This window comes from Pelophylax lessonae (assembly GCF_965119305.1).
Source record: "Pelophylax lessonae genome assembly, chromosome: 1".
Taxonomy (NCBI): Eukaryota; Metazoa; Chordata; class Amphibia; order Anura; family Ranidae; genus Pelophylax; species Pelophylax lessonae.
The window spans coordinates 574,777,068-574,804,012 of record NC_138768.1 but is presented as its reverse complement, the minus strand read 5'-3'; the positions used below and the strand labels follow the sequence as shown (position 1 = coordinate 574,804,012).

At 40.7% G+C, this 26,945-nt stretch overlaps 1 protein-coding gene across 1 annotated transcript in view; it reads left to right on the top strand.

Moving 5' to 3' along the window:
* The window catches only part of SPARCL1 (SPARC like 1), a 64,108-nt gene that overhangs the window by 35,618 nt on the left and 1,545 nt on the right, over positions 1-26,945 (top strand). The window contains exons 7-10 of the mRNA XM_082272637.1: positions 4,544-4,664; positions 8,728-8,864; positions 13,330-13,478; positions 19,446-19,594. Of these exons, the coding sequence (XP_082128763.1) occupies positions 4,544-4,664; positions 8,728-8,864; positions 13,330-13,478; positions 19,446-19,594 (556 nt within the window). The remainder of the gene's footprint in view (positions 1-4,543; positions 4,665-8,727; positions 8,865-13,329; positions 13,479-19,445; positions 19,595-26,945) is intronic.

Below are 26,945 nucleotides of genomic sequence, written 5' to 3'. Positions count from 1 at the left end.
GTGCAGGAACAAAAGAACTGTTGCCGCTCTGGTGTGAGCAATGAGATCCTCAAACATTGGGTGCACGTCCGATCCGCAACCCAGGCAATGTCCAATTCACAGGAAAAGTAACCGCACTCCGGCATAAAGAGATCAATGGATTTAATTGATAAAACTGAAATCCAGACATGACAAGCATCATGGACAGACGAACAGGAACAGTTGACGCGTTTCACAAATTAAATTTGCTTAATCATAACTGATTGATTGACATCAGTTATGATTAAGCAAATTTAATTAGTGAAATGCATCAGCTGCTCCTGTTCGTCTTTCTATGATGCTTGGCATCTTTGGATTTCAGTTTTATCAATAAAGTCTATTGATCTCTTTATGCCGGAGTGCGGTTTACTTTTCCTGTGAGAGGCTATAATTCCCCGGGATATATCTCGGCCCTTTTTTAAAAATTGGTACCATGTTGGCTTTTACCCAATCAGCTGGCACTATTCCCGTCAGTAGACTATCCATAAAAATTAGGAACAATGGTCTGGTTATCACCTGGCTGAGTTCTTTAAGGACCCTTTAGGTGTAAGCCATCTGGTCCTGGTGACTTATTTATGTTAAGTTTTTCAAGTCTAGTTCTGAGTCTGTCTTCTGTTAACCATGAGGGTGCTTCCTGTGATGTGTTATTAATTTTACCATTACATTCTGGGTTAATGTAGCTGCCCCCCTTCCCCCCATTCTTTTTTGAAGACTGAGGAGAAGAATTTATTTTGCACCTTCGCCTTCTCTCTGTCCTTTGTAGCCAAATTCCCTTTGTCGTCTTTTATGGGGCCAATATGTTGTGGCCTCACTTTCTTACTATTTAAATACTTAAAGAATTTCTTGGGGTTTTTTTTACTCTCTTCCGCTATGTGCCTTTCATGTTCTATTTTAGCCGCCTTGATTGCGCCCTTACATTTCTTATTGAACTCTTTGTAATGTTGGAATGCTGCCAATGACCCCTCAGCCTTGTATTTTTTGAAGGCCTTTTTTTTTTAGTTTTAATCGCATTCGATCATTCATTAAGCAATACAACACCCTGCTCATCCAGTTCTACAGTTCTACAGAATTACAGAGAGAAATAGTCACAGGATGTCCCAAATCTGGATTCTGATGATTGGGACAATATTTAGGATTACTCATTCCAGTGACTGATTTCGGCTAGGGATAGCCTGACTCAATTTAAAATTGTTCATTGATGCTATCTCACTCTTGCATGACTAGGAAAGATTGAATGGAGGCTCCAATGAGTGCTGAAGAAGTTCCTCCACTTCTGTGGACTTCTGGTCATGTAGAGTGATTGCTGGATTTTGGACTACAATACTGGAAAAATATTACCAGTTCTCCTTTGGCCATTCTCCTGACAAGTAATCCTAAACTAGTCATACACATGTGTACTGTATTTAGTAGCTCTACCTCTCTGAGTGAAACACATACTGCCTAACTTTATATGGTGGTCCTTACATATTGTACGTTATACCCCTAGGAACTTAACTATGTGAGATCCCACAGAACATTTCTTGCTATTGGGGCACAGTTGTCCTTGTACCTGATGCAATATATTGTTTATGCTATGTGCATTTTGTATCCTCTTTTCTCAATATTGTCCCTTTTGGGCTTCATTCATTGATTGATTCTGATGTTTGGCTACTCACGCTGGGACTTGATGATTTTTAGATAGGCATGGAATGGAGCACAAAAGTATACTTTATTATATGTTACTGTTGTACCTATGTATTATTCTATTTTTCCTTTATTTTTATTACTCTTTGTACTTTACCACTTGCCTACTGAACATTTTTACCCCCCTCCTGACCAGGCAAATTTTCAGCTTTCAATGCTGTCGCACTTTGAATGATAATTGCGCAGTCATGCAACACTGTACCCAAACAACACTTTTTTTTTTCAAACAAATAGAGCCTTCTTTTGTAATTAATCACCACTGGGTTTTTTTTATTTTTTGCTAAAGAAGCAAAAAGAGACCCAACATTTTGAAAGAAAAACATTTTTCATAGTTTGCTATAAAATTTTGCAAACAGGTCATTTTTCTTCGTCACTGATGTGTGCTGATGAGGCTGCACTGATAGGCACTGATGGACTGCACTGATAAGCACTGATAGGCACTAATGAGGTGACACTGATAGGTGGCACTGATGAGGCTGCACAGATGAGCACTGATTAGGCACACTGGTGTGCACTGATGAGGAGGCACTGAAGAGGCTTCACTGTTGTGCACTGACAGGTGACAATGATGGGCTCTAACAGGGGACACTGATGGGCACTGAGATGTTACACTGATAGGGAACACTGATAGGCGGCACTGATTGGCGGCACTAATAGGCACTGATAGGCAGCACTGAAAGGTGACACTGATGGGCACTAATTGGCAGCACTGATGGGCACTGATAGGTAACACTGGTGGGCACTGATTAGCAGCACTGGTGGGCATTGATTGGCAGCTCTGGTGGGCACTGATTGGCAGCACTGGTGGGCACTGATTGGACCGATGTCTCTGTAACAGAAGCCAGTCATCGGCTTTCTTCTGTTCTCCTCATGCCGCTGTGATTGACCCTTTACCCCAATATGTAATCGGCTGAGTCTGAAGGACTCAACGATCACAGAGCGCTGCTCTCTGTGGTGCATAATCATGGAGGGACATCTATGGACATCCTCCTGGCATTGGAAGCCCGCGCTGTAGCCGTCTTTTGGCTATGGCGCGGGTGGAAAGTGGTTGAAGGGAAAGTCTAGCCTAAAACTAAAATCTCCAAATCTACTTGCAGGCACCATCTAAGACTAACCTATCCAACTCTGTAAAGCAAAACTCGCTATACATACCTTTTCTAAAGTTGATCTGATCCAATCCCAAGCTGAGCTGTCAGTGGCAGCTTCTCTGTGGAGGCGGGTGCAGAAGAGGCAGCTGACAATGAAAGCCCCATAGTAGGTCGATGGGTGACATTACTTCCCAAGCATTTCAAGTCGTTGTCAGCTGTGTCCTGCACAGAGTTTCTGCCACTGGCGACCAGACTGGATCAGCTTCAGAAAAGGTATGTATAGCGAGTTTTACTTTACAGGGTTAGATAGGTTAGTCTTAGATTGTGCCTTCAAGTAGATTTAGAGATTTTAGTTTTAGGCTGGACTTCCCCTTTAATGTATAACACAAAAAAAAAAAAAGAATTAAAGAAAAAACATGTGCAACCTGAAGTAAAGCAGGCAGACTGACAGCTTGCAAACTTTAACTCCTGCGGTATTACCAGGTATGATCCAACACCTAGTTCTTTGGTCTTATTACTACTGCTAAGTGCTTGTTTATTTGCTTCTGGGGCAGATGACATAAGCCTCTTCAAACTATTTATGTTGGCTGTAAAGTATGGCACGTTGTGATAAAATATTCATCTACTGTACAAACTGTTATGCTGAAAGGCAGGTACACTATATGCTATTAGTATTACCATTGCTAAGTGTAGTATATTGTGGTTAAATAATGTACTGTATTTCAATGCAAGTGTACTTATTGTAGAATAGTCCATTACACTGTGTTTTATGCTGTAAGGCAGGTACTCCAATTTGTGAGAGTACCACTTTACCTCTATAAAGAAGTTTGAGTGCTACCTAAAGGAATAAGATGCATGGCGGGTCATGGTACCTGCCATGTATGTATGGGGCCATGGCATGACTAACGATAAAAAAAATATATATATATATATATATATATATATATATATATATATATGACTGTTTTTATTGGTTAAGTAATAAGGGTCAGGATTGGTCAGTTAAAGAGAAATTTAATTGGTAGAATAAAATACTTTTCATGGATTGGATGTTTTTAAGTATTTTGGATACCTTGAAGTGACAGTTATCCCTATATAAGAAGGTGGAGCAGCTGTAACAGAACAGTCGACAGGCGCGGATCAAGAAATTCGTCCCTCCCTCCCACCCCTAAATTTTCATTGCTTTTCCGATTTTTGGAGTTGGTTTGTGTTTTTTTGGTAAAAAATGGGTAGTTCGAGTTTTTTGACTGGACTACAGTTTTTTAAGTTGATACAGTATATATGGTTAGTTCGAGCTTTTGGGCTGAACTAAGTATGGTTATATATTTAACATGTGGTTAGGTATAGTTAATAAAGGGCCACGGCCTATCATACCATTGCAAGTCCAGTGTTATTTTGTCTTTATTTCAAAGTATATATATAAAATGTTTGATAATTGTTCTGCCTGCGGCACCATTATTTAATTTAATTGTGAATACTCCTGGAGGATTGACGTTTTATGTTAGCTGCTGCAAGATTAATATGTTTTCCCTCCTTGTGTGCTGTAGATAAGTTGGTATATATCTGGGATCCTGAATATGTTGACAAAATTATATTTTATATACAGTACCACATTTGAATCCTATAGTGAGAACTATTGTCATTCAAAGAGAAATCAGGGCTAGCCTACTTGGTTGGCTGCCCTGTGAATATTGTAGGATAAGCAGCACAGAAATGAAATAACGAATCACTTTTTTTTTTTGGACATTTTTTAGGTATGTGGCACAGATAACAAGACATACAGCAGTGATTGTTATCTCTTTGCAACAAAGTGTCAACTAGATAGAACAAAGGAGGGATACCATCTTCATCTGGACTATCAAGGACCATGCAAATGTGAGGGAATGAAAAATGTTTGAAATTACCCAATAATGTGCACATTTTAAAATTCAATTGAACTTTTAGTTTAACCACTTGAGCCTCAGGTGCTGTTTTAAAACAACACATGGATGGCAGCTATTTGCCCTAGAGGCATTTTAAATGATTCGGGGAAACAGCAGCTCTGGTGGCTTCCAACAGCAGGCTGTAAAAGGTGTCAGTGACACCCGGCATTTAATACTGAGCTCAGGAGCTGACACAACCACCCCCTAGGCTTCCAATCTTGCTCTGTAGCAGATCATTGTAAAAACACAATGCTTTCACATTTCATTGAAAGTGATGTGATTTCACATGTGATTTTTTTTTTTCCTAAAAAAATTAATAAAAAAATAAATAAAAACATTTCCCCCCACAGATTTATCTTCAAGTTCCAACAATGACATTTGATTATCTAGATAATCTTTAGATTTGTCACCAACCCAAAGTCATGTGGATTTTTAGCAATCACAAACCTGTGAAAAAGTCACTGTTGTCCTAATTTGTACCCTTGCCAACCTAACTTGATTTTATCCAAATGTTATGCTAAGAATTTACACAAACCAATTTTTTCCCTGTGTGTTTCCCTATGCAGTGCTAAAAAGAAATAAAGAAGCTATTCTAAAGTAAAATGCAAATATCGATTTTGAACTTGACCTTTATGCTACATTCCATAAAAATACCATTTATGTTACTTTAATTGGCAGACTTATGTAGCTATATTTTCGGATAAATATCAAGGGGTGCTCAAGTTACTTTATGTTGTCAAAAGTACAGGAGAATGCAATTTTTTCAAATTTTTAAATAATTCTTTTTAAAAAAACCTAGAGTATAAATATATATATATATATATATATATATATATATATATATATATATATATATATATATACTGTATATGTATATATATACTATATATATATATATATATATATATATATATATACAATTTTGCTACTAAATTAAATTCCTATCTGTTCCCAAAAAATGATATATAATATGGCAAGGGTGTATTACAGATGCTAAAAGGTGCAGAATTGATATATCCTAGAAACAAAAAAAAGTTCTGGGACTCAAGGGGAGTAAGGGCTCTTTCACACGGTCCGCCTCCGCAGGCGGATCCGTGTTGCTCAGCGGGGATGGATCCGCGATCCCCGCTGAGCCGGGCAGATGACAGCTCCGTCTCCGCTTGCAGAGCGGAGAGGGAGGTGTCTTTGCACCCGCTGCCCTCTATGGGGGATCGGAGGAGAGCGGACCACTTGTCCGCTCTCATCAGATCCGCTCCGCTCCGATTACTGAACGGATGGAAAAATAGGGTTTCCATCCGTCCAGATTTCAGCACAGGATCGGATGCGGATGGCAGCGGGTGCCAGCGGAGGTGACCTCCGCTGACACCCGCTGCCCCATAGAGCTGCATGGAGGATCCGATCAGATCCGCCTAAAAAACTGACAGGCGGATCTGATCGGACCGCCCGTGTGAAAGAGCCCTTAGGGAGAAAAAGGCTCTGTTACTCGAGTGGGTATTATAGCTAAATATTAGGCAGGGGCGTAACTACAGGTGTTGCAATTGCAACCAGGCCCCATGCTCCAGGGGGCCTGTGCGGCTCCCCTGTACACCTGGATAGGAGAGGTGGTGGGGGCAGCATATAGAGAAATTACTGTCCTCCTTTTTTCTCCTGTAGCTGCAGGAGGAAAATGGAAGAGATTGGTTCCTCTGTATGCTGCACCCACCACTCCTCCTATCCAGTTCACTTGTGTTCGGCTGTCTCTGGGCCCCTGTGTGCCCCCCTTGTCCCCCCCCCCCACTGTGCTCCCTCCCCTCTCCTGCTGGCTGCTGCAGGGGATGTGTCACAATAGAGAACCAGGAAGGGGTCGGTAAATATGTAATTTACCAGCTCCTTCCTTTTCTGAATGGACAGAGTCATAGTCAGTGACATTGTAAAAAAAATCAAATAAAACGATAAAAAATAATACAAATTAAATACCAAAAAATAAAAACTGCTGACACCTTTGGGTGAACTTCCAGGATTGCAAAGGTCACACTTGGACTGGGCCCTGGCATTCCACCACTGTGGGGAGGCCCCAAGATATCAGGAAGGGGGCCCACTGCAGAACTTGTGAAAGGGTCCCGCAATGACAGTAAAGGGCCCCAGGATCAGTGAGAAGAGCCCCAGGCTTGAAGGACAGGGCCCCTGCCTGGGGTCTGGAGGGCCCTTCATGGTTTCTTGCACCGGGGCCCTGAAGGTTCTAGTTATGCCTCTGATATTAGGTGCAGCAAAACCAAAGGTTAAAAGTCTTTGATTACTTTAGAAAGCAGCCTATTTGGAAAAGCCTGTTCCCTGTCAGCATGCTGCAGAAAAGGACACTTGCTCTCTGTGTGGAAGCAGTGGTCTCTCTGTAGAGGTTCATCACTCCTCTTGCTGACTCAGGCCTATAGCTCTGAAAACTTCAAATTCCCTGCTGATTGGTGGTTCTGCTCGGACTCAGCACTGTCAACTGTCCAGGGGATATGGTGGACCTCTATTTCCATACAGACACCAAGGGTCCTTCTTTACAACCTGCTACTCAGGCTGTGGCTACCTTCTATAGAAAACAAGTTTGCCTTGTACCTTGAATTTAGAAAATTTCAATTTTCAGAAGGTTTGTTCGATTTTATAATGGTTAGTGGGGTCAAATTGAAATTCATTTTTGAAAGTAATGATGGGAAAACCAGAAGGCACAGGATTTACATTTTTTTTTCAACAAACAAAAATCTAACTGTGAATATGATACATACTGTAATGAAACCTATTTAATACATCTGGGATTCCATAAATCAAAAGCAGGTCTGAATGAAATTCTAAGTGCTTTCAAATGAAATTAGATGGCAAGAAAAATGCTTTGACAAATGATTTTTTTTTAATTTTCGAACAGAAAACTAACTATACATCTATTTTGATGCACCTTGAATGTATATAATTTATTTAAATTTAAAGTTTTCAAAGCATCTCACAAAAATGTTATTTGTTTTTCTGCTTTTTTTGCCTTTTTGCTTGTACTTTTATCTTTTCTAGAACTTTCAACCTTTAGTATATTTGTTCAAAGGGCAATGCCTATGTTAAGTGCAGCTAGTAAAGGTGGAGGGCAGCTAGCTTAGCTAAGGCAGGCCATACATAGAGCAAATTTCTTTCCTGCAACCATGGACAGTGTTGACAGGGGAATCCCTCCTGCCCAGCCATTGTATTCTCCTGGTGGGGGGAGGAATGCCGTCCCTACCGGGAAAGTACAGTGATTATTGCTAGCAGCTATACCAGCTGCTAGCAATGAACGTACAGTATGTAAAATTCAGCAGGCTGGTTGTATCCAGGTTGATCAATTAATCAACTTGGTACCATCAGCCTGCCCATGCAAGGTTTGAATCTCGTCCAGTTTCTGCTGAACCGGTCGAGATTCGAACCATCTATGTCCAGCCTTAGCCAGGGAAAATCAGGTCACACTAAGTAAAACTAAATCAGAGAAGCACACAAGATGCTTTACTGGCTAAAATCTAATAGCAGGCATCTTGGTAAAGTTTTTTTAAAGTTTAAAATTGAATACAGGTGGGCTTTTATATGTAGACACATACAGCGTCATTTTGTTTATTTTCAATAGGTTTGTTCATAAAGCCATGAGTGTATACCGTGTCTATGCTTGTCAACATACTCTGTTTACATGGCTGGAGAAGAAATATGACATTTCGTTGTCACATAAAGCCAAGCCAAAGGAATTTTACTGTACCATTATAGGCTCTATTGATAATGACAGGGTTGTACTTTTTCAGTTGGGTTCAGCCAACAAAACATGAGTGCAGACATTGTTTAGGATAACATGAATTATCTCACAGGTTAATAATATGAAATAAATACATGATCAGAGCACAAATAAAGAGCCTAAATCAAATAACTTAATAAGACAGGCAGTTATTCTACAAAGCTCTGCCAAGTGTTATGAATTGTATTTATGTTTGAGCATGTCAATATGTACTAAACTATTTATTTGGTCTAATTTATTTCTACATTTTTTTTAGATATCCCGCCATGTACAGACTATGAACTTGCTCATTTTCCCTTCAGAATGAGAGATTGGCTAAAAAATGTTCTTATGCAACTGTATGAAAGGTGTCTGGAAAATCCAGACCTTCTCTCAGAGAAGCAGAGAAACAAGGTGAGATTATCCTATTGCCAAAAGCATGATATGTATTTTGTGATGTTTCCAATCAACAAAAGATGCTAAGGTGGACATATAATGCAGTTGAGTAGACATATTCTGTAGCTATCAATGACATAGGAAGAAGGTATTATCTATACATAGGAGGACTGGAGGACATTTTTCATTGCTTGCTATTAAAACACAATTAAAAATTTGTCAGGTGAAGATTCCAGAGCCATCATACAATATAGTGCAATTCTAGCAGGTGCCAAATTAGCCTGTTTGGTTTTCTAAAGCAGTGTTTCTCAACCTTTTTTCAGTCACGTCACCCTTTAACCACTTGCCGACCGCCGCACGACTATCTACGTCGGCGGTCAGCCCCTCACAGGCAAAGTGACGTAGGGCTACGTCACTAGCTTGTGAGGGTCTAGGGAGCGAGCGCGCGCCGCCGGAGGTGCGCTCCCACTCCCGCGTGGTCACGGGCCCCCCCCGCACGTGTGACCGGCGGACCCGATGTCCGCCGGTCACTCTGCGATCGGCGGGGGAGAGGGAGAAAGTCAGGCGGCTTGTGTAAACAAGCTGCCTGTCATTCTCCCCTGTGTATGAAGGATGATCATACGGTTCTACTATGTAGAACCGTTGATCACTCTTCATACATCTGAAGCCACAGCCAATCACAGTAGAAAGCACGCCCCTAGGGACACACATAGCCCCTCCCTTTCAAAAAAAGTCAACCCCTTCACTGCCAGTGTATTTTTACAGTAACAGTGCATATGTATAGCACTGATTACTGTAGAAATGTCACTGGTAACCCCAAAAGTGGCAAAAATGTCAGTCAAGGGTCCGATCTGTCCGCCGCAATGTCGCAGTACCGCAAAATAAATCGCAGATCGCCGCCATTACGCGTTAAAAAAAAAACAACAAAAATGACAAAAATCTTTCCCTTTGTTAGTAAACGCGATAACTTTTGCGCAAACCAATCAAAATACGCTTTTTGCGATTTTTTTTTACCAAACATAGGTAGCATAAAACAAATTGGCCGAAAATGTTAAAAAATTTTGATTTTTACATTTTTTTTGGGGGGAATTTCATATAAAAAAATGTGAAAAATATTGCTATTTTTGCAAAATTGACGCTCTTTTTTTGTTTATAGCGCGTGATCAAAAAATCGCACAGGTGATCAAATACCACCAAAAGAAAGCTCTGTTTGTGGGAAAAAAAAGGCACCAAATTCGTTTTGATACAGCATCGCACGACCGCACAATTGTCCGTTAAAGTCACGCAGTGCCGAATCGCAAAATACCCCCTGGTCTTTTAGCAGCCAAATCCTCCGGGGCTTAGGTGGTTAAAATATGAACAATCTTGAGGCAAATCCTCAAAAACATCTCAAGGCACCCCATTCCAAAATATAAAAACTAAACTAAAGGTTTTACATACCAAAGCAACATCAACACACATAGGACCCTCAACTTTAAATGTGATTTATTCTTACAAAGCAAATACACCTTTGTAAACTGGTACTGACAAAGTATTCCAGTGTTTCCTTTCTCCCTCAGTTGCTCTCCCTCATTCAGCTAATGTTACATCAGTGCTGATGGAGAAGGGCAGGGAGGGGCAAACAAGGATGCCGTGCAGAAGCCCAATATCCTCCTCATCAACTAATGACGTCATTGGTTGTTAGGACGTCATCGGCTAGAAGGTGATTTTTGGCCAGTTTTTAGGCATTTTTCCAAGGTATCCCGGAAGAAACCTGAAGGCACCCTTGTTGAAAAAGACTGCTCTAATGGCATGTATCTACTATCATTTCTGTACCCTCTTAATCTACTGGTTACATCAGTGTTCCTCCACCATACAATACGATTCACTACTTTATCTAAGCCCAAAATAAATTTCCTGGAGAGTTTTAACCCTGTTTCATTAAATATTGAAACAACGCATGAATTTTTTACATTTGAGATTTTTGATGACATGGGAAGGTAAGAATTTTATTTAAATAATGAACACAGGTTTTGCACATTGCATAGCTCAAATAGAGTTTACCACTGAACATAGATGATGTAAATGCAGCCCTTTTATATCAGTTAAAAACAAACCTGAGGCTCTGCAAAGTATATGTTGTAACATAAAAAATACACTTTCCTAAATTCAACATGGTATTTATTGGACCAATGTAAAGTATAACTGCACTTTCACTTAAAGTAATATATTTTTTCTAGTATCCTCAAATTCTAAAATAGCAATATAAAGGGTTACCTCTTTTGCAGAAAAGTGCTGTTTTTAACAATACTCGATGAGGCCCCTGGCTTTGAATACTTTCTATTTTGCCCTGAAAATAGGTATGGGGCTTTCCCCACTGACCATAAGTTTGAGGGATACTTCTCCACTGAAGGCAAGAAAGTGAGAGGTAGATGGTGCTGCCTGCATAAACAGCTGTGTGTAATAAATATTAGTCCTAATAAGCAGAGTAAATGTGATCTCAGGCAATATGCTCTATAAATAGTTAAACGTTTTAAACTTCAAAGGACACATACATATAATCATGCGAATAAAGTGAATTAGTGCTAAAAATGGGCTAAAACCTGTTTTTCTACACCTGTAGATAAGTTAAAGTGCTCAAGTGACTGTGCAAGGAGGGAATAGCCCCAATGGTGGGCTCAACTCCCTCAGACGTAGAGAAAAGTGAAAAAGTTAATCATGCAACTCAAGTGTGCAGTGAAAAAATTGGAAAAAAAGGGAGAAAGTTGGTACAACCAATCGAATTGTGAACAGAACAAAAAATCACATATAAAGTGCCGTAGAAGTAGTTATGACTAACAAGTAGGCCCAATCAGGGGTACTGAAGTAATTTTTTCGGTATTTGGGAACATTCCAAGGACTTTTGTTTTAAATCTGTTTTTTTCATGTACTTTGGACATTTTCTCTGAGGAATCTGTGTTGTGGGATTTTAGATTTTGGTATCCCCCATTTGTTACAGCGTCTGTGCGTTTGGAATTTTTAATCGCATATTTTTATCTTTTTTTAGCCACTTAACCCCCTTTGTCGGTTTTAAGCATTTTATATATGTATATTTATTCATTTAGTACCTGTGTATCCAACTGAGCACCATAATATATTTTTTCCGCACTATACAGCACTTTAGTTGAGCGGCTTGGTTTGTATGCGATTTTGGTGAATCGCATCGCATACACTTTATCACCACGTATCTGTTGCACGCCCTGATTGGGCCTACCTGTTAGCCATAACTACTTCTACAGCACTTTATATGTGATCTTTTGTACCAGTGCGTTTTTACCGCACTGTTCACAATTCGATTGGTTATAGCAACTTTCTCCCTTTTTTTCCAATTTTTTCACTGCACACTTGAGTTGCATGATTAACTTTTTCACTTTTCTCTCTCTTCTGAGGGAGTTGAGCCCACCATTGGGGCTATTCCCTCCTTGCACAGTCACTTGAGCACTTTAACTTATCTACAGGTGTAGAAAAACAGGTTTTAGCCCATTTTTAGCACTAATTCACTTTATTCGCATGATTATATGTATGTGTCCTTTGAAGTTTAAAACTTTTAACTATTTATAGAGCATATTGCCTGAGATCACATTTACTCTGCTTATTAGGACTGTATTATATGTATTACACACAGCTGTTTATGCAGGCAGCGCCATCTACCGCTCACTTTCTTACATTCATTTTAACTATATATCCCTGGATTATAGTTTTAGAGGTGGGCTGCAGCCAGCACATTTTTTTTTTTTTTAATTTTACTATCCTCTATATCCTAAGCGCGGATTTTATTCTTATACTTCTCCACTGATCACCAATGTAAGGGGTCCTTCTCTTCTGACCACTAATGAAAGGGATACTTCCTCCACCAACGTGAGGATCACTTCTTCACTGATCTCCAATGTAAATAGCTCTTCCACACTGACCACCAGTGTAAGGGGGGCTTTCTCCACTAACCACAATTGTGAGAAGGTACTTCTCATTGACCACCAAAGTAAGGGGGCTTTCTCCAATGACCACCAGTGTGAGAGGGCACTGCATTGACCAGTAATGTAAAAGGCACTTCTTAACTGACCCCAGTTTAAGACAAGCATTATAATGAAAGTAAGGAGTCCTTATCCCACAGATACCAATAAGGGGGTTCTTCTCCGCTGACCACCAATCTGAGGGAATATTGCTCAAACCATCTATGTGACGGGGTCACTTCACTGACACAAATGTGATAGAACAAAACAGTTGTCAATCTCTTTCATTCTTTTTGGCCCATTTGTATTCTTATACTGAGAGGGGGGTGTTAAAAAAGATACACTTTGATTGTCAGATACACAAGGTACACCATAGTGGCATTTTTGTAAAAGGCTGCATGGACAAATACTGTGCATACTGTACTTATTCAAAGCTTTATACAATTCCATTTAATCCACTATAGTCCTTAAAAGTTTTGTGATGGAATAAGCAGAGTTATGGTTTCTTAAAATAGGTTAAGAAAATCTATGAGAATGAGAAACGTCTGCAAGAAGGGGATCATAACATTGAACTCTTGGTGAAGGATTTTCTGAAAAACTATCATATGTATGTGTATCCTGTACATTGGCAATTTAACCAGCTTGATCAACATTCTATAGACAGGTATGTTTCCATAACACAGGGATCAATGTCACCCATGTACTCCATAAAAATATGTCACGTTAAATTTAATATAATGATATCTTTCAGATGTTTGCCCATTTGTGATTGCTCATGTTGTTTAAAACTAATTCTTGACATTGATACTTTTCAGAAAAATTACAGTATTTTGTATAATTATTTTTGAAATTATTTCTTACACTAATATATACTATTTTCTCTTTTTTCATATGGGATAAAATGTTTATAGAAAATCATTGATGGGATTTAAACTTAGTGCATACATATAGGCATCATATAAATGTAACCCACCACAATTGCATCAGTAGCTCCCTGGTTCTAATATGCAAAGCCTTTCTTGTAGCGTGTATCCCATAAGGCAACGTTCTACCTTTTTCATGCTATCCAGATGCCATGACAGTAAGAATTGTGCTTATTCTTCGATCATGACATGGGGGGGGGCTCCCTGGATCTCTTCTGAGGGCAATTATTAAGTGGTTTCAATGAGTATTAGCAACTAAGTTCTTACACCTATGCGAAATGTTTAAAAGAAAAGACTCTTGCAGATGCTTCCATTGTCTGACCCATACTATAAGCTATGACACTCATATGGCACTATTTGTGTCCAAGGAGCAGGAGAGGGCAACTGCCTTTGGAAGTAGACCGGTCAAATAGGTGCCATGAAACAGATTCCATTTAACATGACCCCTTCTCTACCACTGCATTTGGAATGGAAGACTTTTTATCTAAATATTTCCATATAACTTATCAACTCTGCATTTACATTGTACAGGTATGTTTCAAAAGTACCCAAACCTCCTACAACATACTACAACTATTGCCATTTTTATGCATGTGTTATATCCATCTGAAAGATTTTTCTGCTAACATTGACTATCTCTTCTAATTTAAACACTCACAGTGTCTCACAAAAGTGAGTACACCCCTCACATTTTTGTAAATATTTTATTTTATCTTTTCATGTGACAACACTGAAGAAATGACACTTTGCTACAATGCAAAGTATTGAGTGTTCAGCTTGTATGCAGTTAATCATTAACTGAGGCAGGGTATAAAAGACACAAGTCCATGCAGGAAGGGGCCGTGCAGATGGAAGTATGCTGAAAAGAGTCCGTGAACTTTGAAGTGTTAGAATATGTGTCCAAATCCACCACCAAGTAGACTAGCCTCTCACCTCAATAATAGACCCATACACTGGGTCATAAACGCTTTGAAACTTCCACACAAAAGACAGATAAAGCCTGGTTGGAGATGGATGGATGGCTCACATATGGAAATCCACAAATCCAAAGGGACACAGGCAATCCTTTCTCTTCATGAAGCAAACTCAGACAAAGCAATAGAAATACTACATGGTGAAGTATGTATTAACTCATTTATTAGTAAAAAGAAAGCGCCTCTTACTTTAAAAGAAGTCAAAATGCACACAGAGTGAAAAATCTCCATCAGAGGACACAGCTGATACAGCTGACTCCTCTGTGAGACAGCGGGTGACGTCACGGCCCCTCCCTCCGCACGCGTATCGTCCCAAGCGGAGGGACTTCCTCAACGGCGTACGGAGGAGCACACAGCACCCGCATTTGAAGGAGGAAGAGAGCGGTGATTGGCTAGGAGGTTTCCAGGCAACAGGAGCATACACGCTGATCTCCCTGCACATAAACACAAGCTGCACGATAGTACTGGCCATGAACAGGAAGGAACACACATGTCACCGGTGACACAAAGCCACTTAATCTCCCTTTGCCTACTGGAAATACTCCTGAAATCTCCTACTACAGCCACAAATATCATAAAATTGATTAAATAATTATACAATTGTGCTTTAGATCACGGCTTCCAAGCCTCACAAACTGTACTGCCCGGGAATAAGGGAGCAAATAAATCAACAGTGGCTAGTAATCATTTACTCACCCATTTGCCTGCCAGAATTTCTCCTAAAGCCTATCATTACAGCAGCACCATAATGATAAAATAAATCAATAATTTTATTGAGCTATAAAATCCCATGACAGGATAAAAATGCAATAGAATAGGAAATAAATACGAAATGGAATTAAAAAATTATTTGTATATAAAGATTCATACACATTTATAAAAAAAAAAAAAAAAAAAAAGAGAGCCGCAAAATACACCCACTGTCTCACAGATTACAAAATCACTCATGAACATACACATAGGCATATTTTATGTAGGCTATTTTATGTGTATGTTCATGAGTGATTTTGTAATCCGTGAGACAGTGGGTGTATTTTGCGGCTCTCTTTTTTTTTTTTTTTTTTTTATAAGAGAGCCGCAAAATACATGACCATTGCCTTGCTAAAGAAGCTGAGGGTAAAGGTGATGGACTGGCAAAGCATGTCTCCAGACCTAAACCCTATTGAGCATCTGTGGGGTATCCTCAAACGGAAGGTGGGGGAGTGCAAGGTCTTTAACATGCACCAGCTCTGTGATGTCCTCATGGAGGAGTGGAGGAGGACTCCAGTGACAACCTGTGAAGCTCTGGAGAACTCCATGCCCAAGAGGATTAAACATTGCTGGAAAATAATAGTGGCCATACAAAGTATTGACACTTTGGGCCCAATTTGGATGTTTTATCTTAGGGGTGTACTCACTTTTGTTGCCAGTGGTTTAGACATTAATGGCTGTGTGTTGAGTTATTTTGAGGGGACAGAAAATGTACACTGTTATACAAGCTGTACACTCACTACTTTACGTTGTAGCAAAGTGTCATTTCCTCAGTGTTGTCACATGAAAAGATATAATTAACCACTTTACCGCTGAGTACCGTAGTACTGCTGCGGCAAAGTGGCACGATCCCGTCTGACGACGTAGACCTACGTCGCCAGACTCCTCCCCTGTAGGCGGCGCTCGCGTGCCGCCGGAGGCGCGCTCCCGCTGTTTTCATTCACAGCGGGAGTCGGGCCAGGAGAGGAGCAGCGGCGATCGCCGCTGCTCTGCCCCGATCGTCGGGGAATCCAGTTTGCACAGGCGGGCGGATCTCCTCAGTGACAGGGAGTGACAGATCGGACTGTTCAGCATAGCTGGACATCCGATCTGTCACTATCTCACACAGTCACCTCCCCCCCCCACACGTCAGTAAGCACCAGGCATACATTAACCCCTCCCTCTCCAATAAAATTAACCCCTTCCCTGCCAGTGTCATTTTTACAGTAACAGTGCATATTTATAGCACTGATTACTGCAGTAATGTCACTGGTACCCCCAAAAGGGTCAAAAATGTCAGTCAAGGGTCCGATCTGTCCGCCGCAATGTCGCAGTCCCGCAAAAAAATCGCAGATCGCCGCCATTACTCGTTAAAAAAAAAAAAACACCAAAAATGACAAAAATCTTTCCCTTTGTTAGTAAATGCAATAACTTTTGCGCAAACCAATCAAAATACGCTTATTGCGATTTTTTTTTACCAAACATAGGTAGCAGAAAACAAATTGGCCAAAAATTTAAAAAAAAATTGGTTTTTACATCTTTTTTTGGGGGGAATTTCATATAAAAAAATGTTAAAAATATTGTTATTTTTTCAAAATAAACGCTCTTTTTTTGTTTATAGCGCAAAAAGTAAAAATCGCACAGGTGATCAAATACCACCAAAAGAAAGCTCTGTTTGTGGGGAAAAAAAGGACGTAAATTTTGTTTGGGTACGGCGTCGCATGACCGCGCAATTGTCAGTTAAATTTGCACAGCGCCGAATCGCAAAAAGTGGCCCAGACGTAAGACAGCAAAATGCTCTAGTGGTAAAGTGGTTAAATATTTACAAAAATGTGAGAGGGTGTACTCACTTTTGTGAGATACTGTACCTCTCCAACTTTCTATATATTATATGCTGATTTCTTCCTGGGCTAGAGACCCAAAGGATCCAGATCTTATCCTAAAATAAACATACTGTATATCTAGGACAGCATAATGTGCATGTGCTAACAGTGCCTGGAAAGATATACAATGTTAAAAAATACTTAACCCAGGCTATACAGTTTATCCAGCTATAGGTGTTTTTATATTATCTTGTGGTTAACTGATACACTGTCAAATTATTATAAATTAAAAAAAAAAACTCACCACATATCAAAAATAAGGATGTCAAAATGATGTGTAATACAGAATCAATTAATATATACTCTATAAATGTATCAAAGTGCAACATCAATATAAAGTGTTCCTAGAATTAAAGTGCCACAAAACAATGCCAAAAGCGTTGCGTGCTTTGCTATTCAAGAAACAATAAGTCCCAAAGTGTCATGTGCTTATCTATTTAAAAAAGCAGGTAAAGATAGCGTCTAATATCTTTAGTGCTTCATTACTCCATATAATGATTTATGCTTTAGTGTGTCATCACCTTCATCTGGGAAAACTCACCAGACAACTGTCTTTGACCCTCATATTTTATGCGGGTAAGGAATATGTTTGTTCCCCTTTAAGGGAGGGGTGGCCCACTGCTGTTCTCTCTCCTTTCAATATGCTCCACACATAGGAATAGTTGTTACCATAAAAAGGAAACACTTAAATAGTATAAAACCTTTAATTTATTAAAACACATTTAATAAAGCAAAGTCACCACTAACATTGCATTGTACACAGCCTTGCACCAGGAATAGATCACTTAAATATGTATAAAGAATAGTGCAGTGCAATCCTGATGGTAAATCAACAAAAAAGTCCTAAAGAATTCAGGTGTCAATATAAATAGAAAGGATGAACTGTCCCCAGTGGTTAGTGGTCCTAGAGCAAATTCATGCAATTCAGGGTCCACACTCCGCCCCAATTTAATGGAAGTGGGGCAGAGTGTTTGTTGTGTACATAATCGGGCCCACAATAGGGTACGTGACCCCCGCTGAAGAAGTCCCGCCCGCTTTGGACGTAACGCATACGGGGGACGTCACGTGACCCGCGGCCGTCTCTGAACTCCTCCCGGTCTGGCTTATATGATGCACGTTCGCTCGCAAGCTCTGCATTAATGCTTGATTCTTACCTTCCAAACGTGAGTGTAACTTTTTACTAATAAAGTATAGAACTGATTTATACAGAGAGCGTTTAGATCATTTGTTCTTTTTGCATACACCACCGATACTCTGGTTTGAAGATCTGCCTATGGAATTCTGTTATCCCTGTGGATTGGAGGTGCATTCATATTTATACCAATATGGGAGGAGGAGTGATGGTGTATATACAAACCCCTTGATGTGATATGTTGGTTGACCCTACAGGGTCTCAAAGATAAGGTGAGCGGCAGTGGATGTCAGGTGTTGGGATCTCGTGAGCACCCGTGTGGACACTGAATTGCATGAATTTGCTCTAGGACCACTAACCACTGGGGACAGTTCATCCTTTCTATTTAAATTGACACCTGAATTCTTTGGGACTTTTTTGTTGATTTACCATCAGGATTGCGCTGCACTATTTATCATCATGTTTAAGGAGGTGTTTTTGTTAGATTGCCCTTGAGTGCTTAGCTGCTAGTCCTTCATATGGTAATATTAAGTCCAGCGCTGAATATTCTTTTATTATTACATGTATATCAACAGTGCTAGTCTGATTACTCCCCGGGCTTCCGGGTGCATCTCTCACTTCCAGGTGTATGTAGTGGAATGACGTCACTTCCTGCGTGCCTATTGCCTACTTCAAAAGCATAGTTTTCATCTACCTTAAATGGCATACAAATTAAATGATGATATGATGACAACAACAACAACTTCTGAATCTCATTTACCCTAAAACACACTACATTGGCATTCTGCAAGTGGGCAAACATTTTAATCGAAGTACAAAACATTTTTTATGTCTCATCATCTTTGGTATACTCTTCTATTAGTATTATCAAATCTACTCTTGCTTGTTTGTTCTTTTTTAGACGCCTTCTCATAGTATCAAACATATAGATGATACAAAATATCATTGTTAGCTCTTCATGCGTCTTGTTTGCTCTGTATTGTATTGCAGGCTGCTTACAAGGTCAGAACTTTCTGCACTTCGTGCCCCATTGATTCCGATGGAACATTGTGTGACGGCATTTTTACAGGGCTGCAACACAAATAATGATAAACACATTTCCCTTCAGGAATGGTGCCATTGTTTTGGAATCAAAGATGGTAATGTTTATGTGTAAAAGATGTCTCTAATTTCTGCCTTAAATTGTACAAAGTATTGGACAACTTGTATATTACTGGTGAAACAAATGAGCCAGTGGTTTTCCCACAGTGCTCCTGATGTAGGGAAAGGTGTCCACAGTAATCACCTTTCTTTATGCCTTCAACAAGTATTGCAGCAGTATAAGAAATAAAAAGGGTGTGAAGGTGCTTGGTTAAAGGTGATATTAAATAATTTAATCTTATTATCTGCTGCCTCTTGAGTTTTAAATGTGACAACAATTAAAATATATGAATATAAAAAGTGTAAGGGCGCTGATAAATATTCACTAAAACCTATGTGTATTAAATAATATTCTAAAAATCACCAAAAAAATATTAATCACAATAAGACAATTAAAATATTTACAACATGTCCAAAAAATGTGCAGTATATGGTGAAGTGACTGTGCAATACCAGTGCTAAAACAAATTGTTGCAAAATAATGCACGAGCAATAACAGTGCTAAACAAATTATTTCATGACGAATAAACAATAGAAAGTGCAGAGTGCAAAATTCAAGTGACGCATTGCTATGATGTAAACATAAAAGACTAGTTCAAAATTAATAGTGCAAAATATCTACTACTAGTGACACTTGTGATCATATGCTAGTGCCTATAGGTGGCTAGTGCAATTTTATCAATATTATAGTGACTTTCTAGCATGCAAAGAAAGTCACTATAATATTGATCAATATTATATATTGATATATATCAATATTGAGCCAAGTCACAGCTCCCTGTGTCTAGTCAAATACAGAGCTGCAGCCTGGCCCCGCCTCCCCTCTCTCCTGATTGGCTGACTGACTTTCATTGACAGCAGCAGGAGCCAATGGCGCCGCTGCTGTGTCTCAGCCAATCAGGAGGGAGATTCTCGAACAGCCAAGACACTCGTGGACATCGCTGGAGAGAGATGGACCTCAGGTAAGTATTATGGGGTGCTGGGGAGGCTGCTGCACACAATGCTTTTTATCTTAATGCATAGAATGCATTAAGATAAAAAAAAAACCTTCTGAATTTACAACTCCTTTAAATCAATGTCTCTGTGACTCAATCAGGGCACTAGGTGGCAGCACCAGCATAATCTCTATAAGCTGCCAATAGTTTCAACCACTCCTCTCCAAGCCTTCCATTGCCATTCCACCAACTGACGGGTGCTGGCTCTAAGCAATCCACGACCCACTGGCAATTATAGCACCAGAAACAAAAGTAGAGCCACTCACCTTATAAAAGCCCAGAATGCTCCATAGAAACAGACACTAGAGAAAAATCACTATTCCAGTAAAGAGTAAGGGACACCAGCAGCTGTTTGTGTTATCCTCACAGACAGTGTCCTTCACAGTGAAGTCCAGGTTAGGATGGGTGACATGGGTGGACAGCTGGAAGGATATCAATACTGGTAACAAAGATGCTCACACAGCAGTTCTCTGGCAACAATAGGATAAGTAATATGTATATCTGGCGGCAGATCACATGTCTTGGCACCTCTGCCTCATCCGGTATGGTTTTGCTGAGCTGCTGAGGGAGGGAAACAGGGAAAATGACATTCCCTGTGCATGTCCAGGAGTCCACAGGATTGTGAGAAAAGGAGGTAAAATTGTCAGTTCTCTGTTTCAGTTCATAATATAGAGCAGAGTCAGAGGGAAAAGTCGAGAAGCATTCTGCATGTCTGAGCCTATAACAGGCCAAGAGTGATGAAGGTGTTCTCTGTCCAACTTCTCTTAGATATTACAAACCTGGAGGCAGGTAAGGACATTATAAATAACGTTGCTTGCTTATCACCTACCCTAGAACTGAACAGTGTATAGGTCTACTTGACAACACATGGGGGATCCAGCATCCAAGTGCCATTTGGTCTGCCTGTGTAAAGATCTTGCAAAGTGCCTACAATATGCTAAAGCATATAATAAGGTGAACCAGTCCCCACAGCTTTAATAAACCTTTAAATTTAAAAGGAAAAACAAAACAAAAAATAGAAAAGGATAAAAATAAAAATAAAATCTCCATGACAAGTACTAAATCGGCAGCAAGGAGCATAAGGTAACAATTGGCCAGGGAATGACATCCATCCAGGATCACACAGCACACCAGCCACAGCATCATGATCATGGGTATTAGGAGAAGATTCAGCTCATACAGATAATGGAATACTAGGAGCAGCTCACACCTGCAGGAGCACTGCACACAGGAGCACTTGTGGAAGCAGAAAATAAACTTGTTTCCTTCAATTTGCCCTTTTCTCAAGCCTTGTTTTGTAGCATCGTGGGATATTTAAAGTCCTGTGTTGGCTTGTCAGCCCTCCTGTGGGTGTGAGCTGATTCAAGTACACCAGTGCTGGCTTTGTCTGTGAGAGCTGGCTGGTGCCAAGCTTCAGATCTCTGTTGGGCTTGAGCCTCGGTTCACATTTATGCGATGCGGGAAGGCTGCGAATCCGCAGCCTGTTCCCGCATCGCACACGCACCCCCGGCAGTTCACACTGCCATATGCGATGCGCTGGGGGTGTCAATGTAATGTTAACGACACCCCCAGTTTGATCGCATATCGCAGTGCGATCGTGCAGTTCGCACAGGATCGGATCGCACAAGTATGGCTAAACTCGCACCGCACAGCCGATTGCATGTAATGTCGGAGCAGTGCGCTCCGACATTACATGCGAACCCCGCACACGCACAAGTGTGAACCGGGGCTTACTCTGATGCCTTCCCTGGAGCTGTGTGGTTTTTGATTATCTTGAAGATGTTTTTGAATATGTTGTTATGCCATTATCTTCAGACTACTGTGTAAGTTGCTATTGCTTTTATTTTACTGACACCTACGCAAACAGTAAGCAATTGAGCTCCAAGTTTGAAAATGGGTTGCTAAGCTACTGCTAGACTTGCCAGGCTTCACAAGTTTGTTGCAAAATTGCAAAAAGTCCTACAATTGCATGACTCCAGATCAACTTTCTTTGCAAACATTATGCAAGTCTGCTGCACGTTCTAGTTCAGTATTGTTGTGCAAAAGTCATCTCACCACAGGGGGTCGCTGTGACTTGCAGATCTCTTGCTGTAGACTCACCGCTGCAAGTTGCTAGTTGCTAGAGACTTGCCACGCAAATTTGCTACTAATTGGAAAAGCTTCCGCTAGAACATGTGTTTCAAGTGCTCTGCAAATGTACAACTTGCCAGTGAAAATGTGCAGCAAGATAACAAGACTTACAATTCAACACTGCCACAAATTTGTGGCAAGTTATATTTGCTATCTGGGTACCTGCACTCTGTATTTGTGTCTCCATTACCTACAAAATACTGTCCCTTCCCACCAGCTTCATTCAGGGTGACATCATCATTATGAGTGACATTACTTCCCATGATTTCACCAGCATCCACGAACCCAGTTCCCATGCTACAACACTGAATCGTACTACACAGCATCACAATCCATGAAGAACATTGGTCTCCTGGTTTAGGCCTCACAACAGTTTTTTTTTTTTTTTTTGCGTAATAGGATTGTTATTCCAATGCTTAGTCCCAAACTTAGCTGAGAACCTTTCTTAGCATGGATGGTCCTACCAGTATGACGATGCACTGTGGCAGTTAACAATGTTTACTACAGTATATGTTTACATAACAAGCCCCCTTCTTTTGGACTGCTGCAGCAACATTTATACAGGTAATATCCTTTTTTTTTTTTTCAAATATAACTTTATTTTAGAACACAAAGAGGCATACAGCGGAACAAAAAATGAATACATAACAGCCAGTCCATCATACAGAAAAAAACAGGTCATCCTAAAAAGTAATTTATATCTTCACTGCCCCCCCATAAACTCCCACAGGAAGTTACATTAACTTTATATACCTTCCCACAACATATAATCATAACTGGCAGTAAGATAAACCCTCAGTTTGCCCGTCAATTCCGTGTTGCCCTTCATTTATTAAAACAAGACAAACAAAAACTAAACAAAAACAAAGTCAAACCAAACAAAACAAAACAAAACAACAGCAAAACAAAAAGGGGTATAAAAGGCCAAGAGAGGCCAGAAAATTATCCTTTTTTACAGAACATGCACAATTATTCGATATGTAGCACCCTTGTCCTAAACAGGGCTGCTAATAAATTTAGCTGTGCTAAGTAGTAGCTAGCCTGGCTAATTTGTAGTCTTTGTGATCATTGGATTTTCTTCCTAAGGCTGGTTTAGCTGTGGTTTCTCCCTTTTGTCAATAGGTGGCACTGTTACCTTTGGCACTAGTGTGATGAATTGCAGTAAGTCTAGGTTATGAATATTCATACTTTTCTGAGCCAATCATACTGGTCCCTGGGAGAAGGTATTTATTTAGAGGAAGTCAGGTGATCTGTGTCCTTTTTCTGAGTGGGTGGGTGTGTGAGCAACAGCTGCTGCTGGGTAGGCCTGAAGCCTGAGGCCTAGCCATGTACTCAAGGCTTTGCAAAGGAGAGCCTGCTCACTACCTGGAAGCATGAAGGAAAGGATGGAGACCTGAGATGAAGTACCAGAGTTTACTCTTGCATGGACCAGGGATCCATGGAGAGCCTGGGAAAGCGTCAAGATGGAATCATCCAGAGAGTTCCTACACCTTCTGTGAGTTGAATATTGTTGCTATAGGAGACAGCTTATGTTACAAAGTACAGATTGCTGGTTCCAGCTTAAAAGTTCTTTTTCTGTACTGCTGTCTACCTTTTCTACATTTTTGTCGAAGGAGTCTGCCAATCTTCAAGTCTGCTGCTGTTTTTGACTAAGGGTGTCCTGTGCCCTACCCCTGTCTCCCACATTTTTCCTGTTGTGAGAAATAAACATATCTTTGTTCAAGTATAAAAGTGACTGGCGCCCATCTTTCTACCTTGCACACCACCCACCATGCCTAGTAACTTGCACTCTGAGGAGGAATGTCGGCCCTCCCTTTCTTTGGGTGTCACCATCAAGCCTCTGGAGGTTGGGGGCGCAACATTTTTGGCACCTAATGTGGGGCTCAATGTTATTTTTGCTGTGGTCACCCCTAGCAATGGATTGCAACTACACAGGAATTTAATTTGTCTCCGTGGGAAAGTGGCAAGTAAAATCTGTGTCTCAGAGACTGTGCTATTGTCCTTTTGAACCATGTGTGGAAGAACCAAATTGTCTTTTTGCTCTTGGGAGAGTATCAGCCTGGTCTTTTGTCAGTTTACGCCAGTGCCTAACGGGGTTAAGGCAGACTCCAGAAGATTTTTGACATGTTGGTGGAAGAGGTAGGCGCTGAAGTTCCTGAAGAGCAACCAGACCAATCCCCTAGCAGAAGAAAGAAACACAGTCGTATGCACAGCCATCCCTGCAACATGTGCTGCAAGTCAGATTGTAGCGGAAGGAAAGAGGTGCTGAGTGTGAATAAAATGTCCAAATTCATCCAACCTGCCTCAGTTGAGCCTGATCCGAGAGTTATTGCCAGTCTTTTCGCCTCTGGAGATACTATTACTGATACAGGCCTTCGGCTGCTGCCTCGTGGGAAGATAACACTATACATCTCCCAAAGTTCTGCAGCCATGGGAATCTTATGTAGGTGATGTTCTGGTTTTTCTATTTTTCTTCGCCCCTGGAGTCGGTGTTACCGTTGCAGGGAATTACTTCTAGTAGCCGCTTATCCACCACTGCTGTCCCAAGTTATGAAGATAGACTGGGTACGTGGTTAAGCAACTGTTCAAGAAACTGAGTCCACCCCCTGCTGCTGCTGATTCCAGTGTGTCTGTTTTGGCCAGCATCGATCCTACATTGTCTGAGACTATTGCACCTGCCAGCATTACCACCACTGCAGTGGAAGTGTTGGTTCCCACTGCCACTGCTCATCATGAGTCTTCTGCAGCCATCACTGGCCCTGATCAGGTAGTGCCCACAGCACCCATCATCCCTGAGGAGATCAGAGTGCCTGCATCTACCGCTACTACAGGTGGGGCTGCAACTGAGGGTCGTTACCCCTTTATCACTGTCAGTCGGGCTAGGCATGCCCATTTGTCCCGCAGCCGTGGGAAGAGTCAAACCCGTGTCTTGCAACACTGATGTCTGAAGCTGGTATGCCAGACCGGGAAAGAGAATGTGCAGAAAAAGTGATAACCATTTATGTATCTTTTGAGATGTGCATTTTTGTGAAGATATCTAAGTTTGCAGTTACAGCCATTGTCACACAGTGATGGCCGTGACACTTATTGCCAGTGGGAATTGCTGGTCCTGTCTTGAATTAAGTACCCGCTGAAATTATTGTTGCTGTTTAAGAAAGAAGAAAACATATGCATAACATGATTAATATGTGCTCGCAGTCCGTGGCAGAGGCTGAGAAGCATTATGTCGCTATTACAGGAGTCAGTGCAGTTCTTACTCCTATTATACTGCATCAAGAATTACTTCCCAGGTATGCTGAAAGAACTCTGACAGCCTGCAAAACTTGGGATCACAGCCATTCTTGTATCAATATTCAACTACCTGATCCAAGTTACTGTAATGATATCATGTACTGGACACACGAAAAGCTGTAGCAAGCGGCCATGTTGTTTAGTTATCACAGATCAGCCATGACAGTATTGCAGAACAGTTACACATTGCCTCAGCGATTACCCCCTCCCTCCTCCTTTAATTCATGGAATGCATAGGTTTTACACTTCAAAAGAGCAGTTATCTCAACTCAGAGACATCAGAAACCAGCGCTTAGGCCTGTGCAGAGCTGTAAACAGCTAAATGAGTCCTGGCGGGATGTCTGTTTCTGCTGTCCAGGCCTATTGTAAAACTATGACCAAATCAATTAAGGATACCCAGAACTAATGGGGATGGTAAAAGGCAATCAGAGATCTCTGCCCAATTCAAAACTTAACAAATCCACATACGATTCATAAACTCAGAAAGGAACATGACACAGTAATATTAAGTAAATATTTGAATGAGAAATGTTATACTAAACGAAATAAGGTCATACATGACCACACTAGCACATATAGAAGGGAAGATAGCTGTCAGATATTCCCTGGGTAACAAGTTTATCTGAGCTACCCTGTGTTTAGTATTCCTGGATGCAAAATTCAATGCTGAACAATAATCTATTAGTTTCAAGAATGCAACCGGTACACCTTGGAAGATATGAATAGTGGTATAAAACTGTCTGTAGAGGAGGGACCTGATATTGTCATAAACCCAGGACAGCCCATGGACACTCTGTTTTATTGGTCAGGGGCATCTGTCAACACCCCTTTGATCCCAGAGAAAAAAGGGGAGGCCTAACCAGTTGAGAGAGTTCTCATGGTACCATCAAAGCAGGAACATCTGTTAAGTTTGAGAACCGATAACACCTGGCTC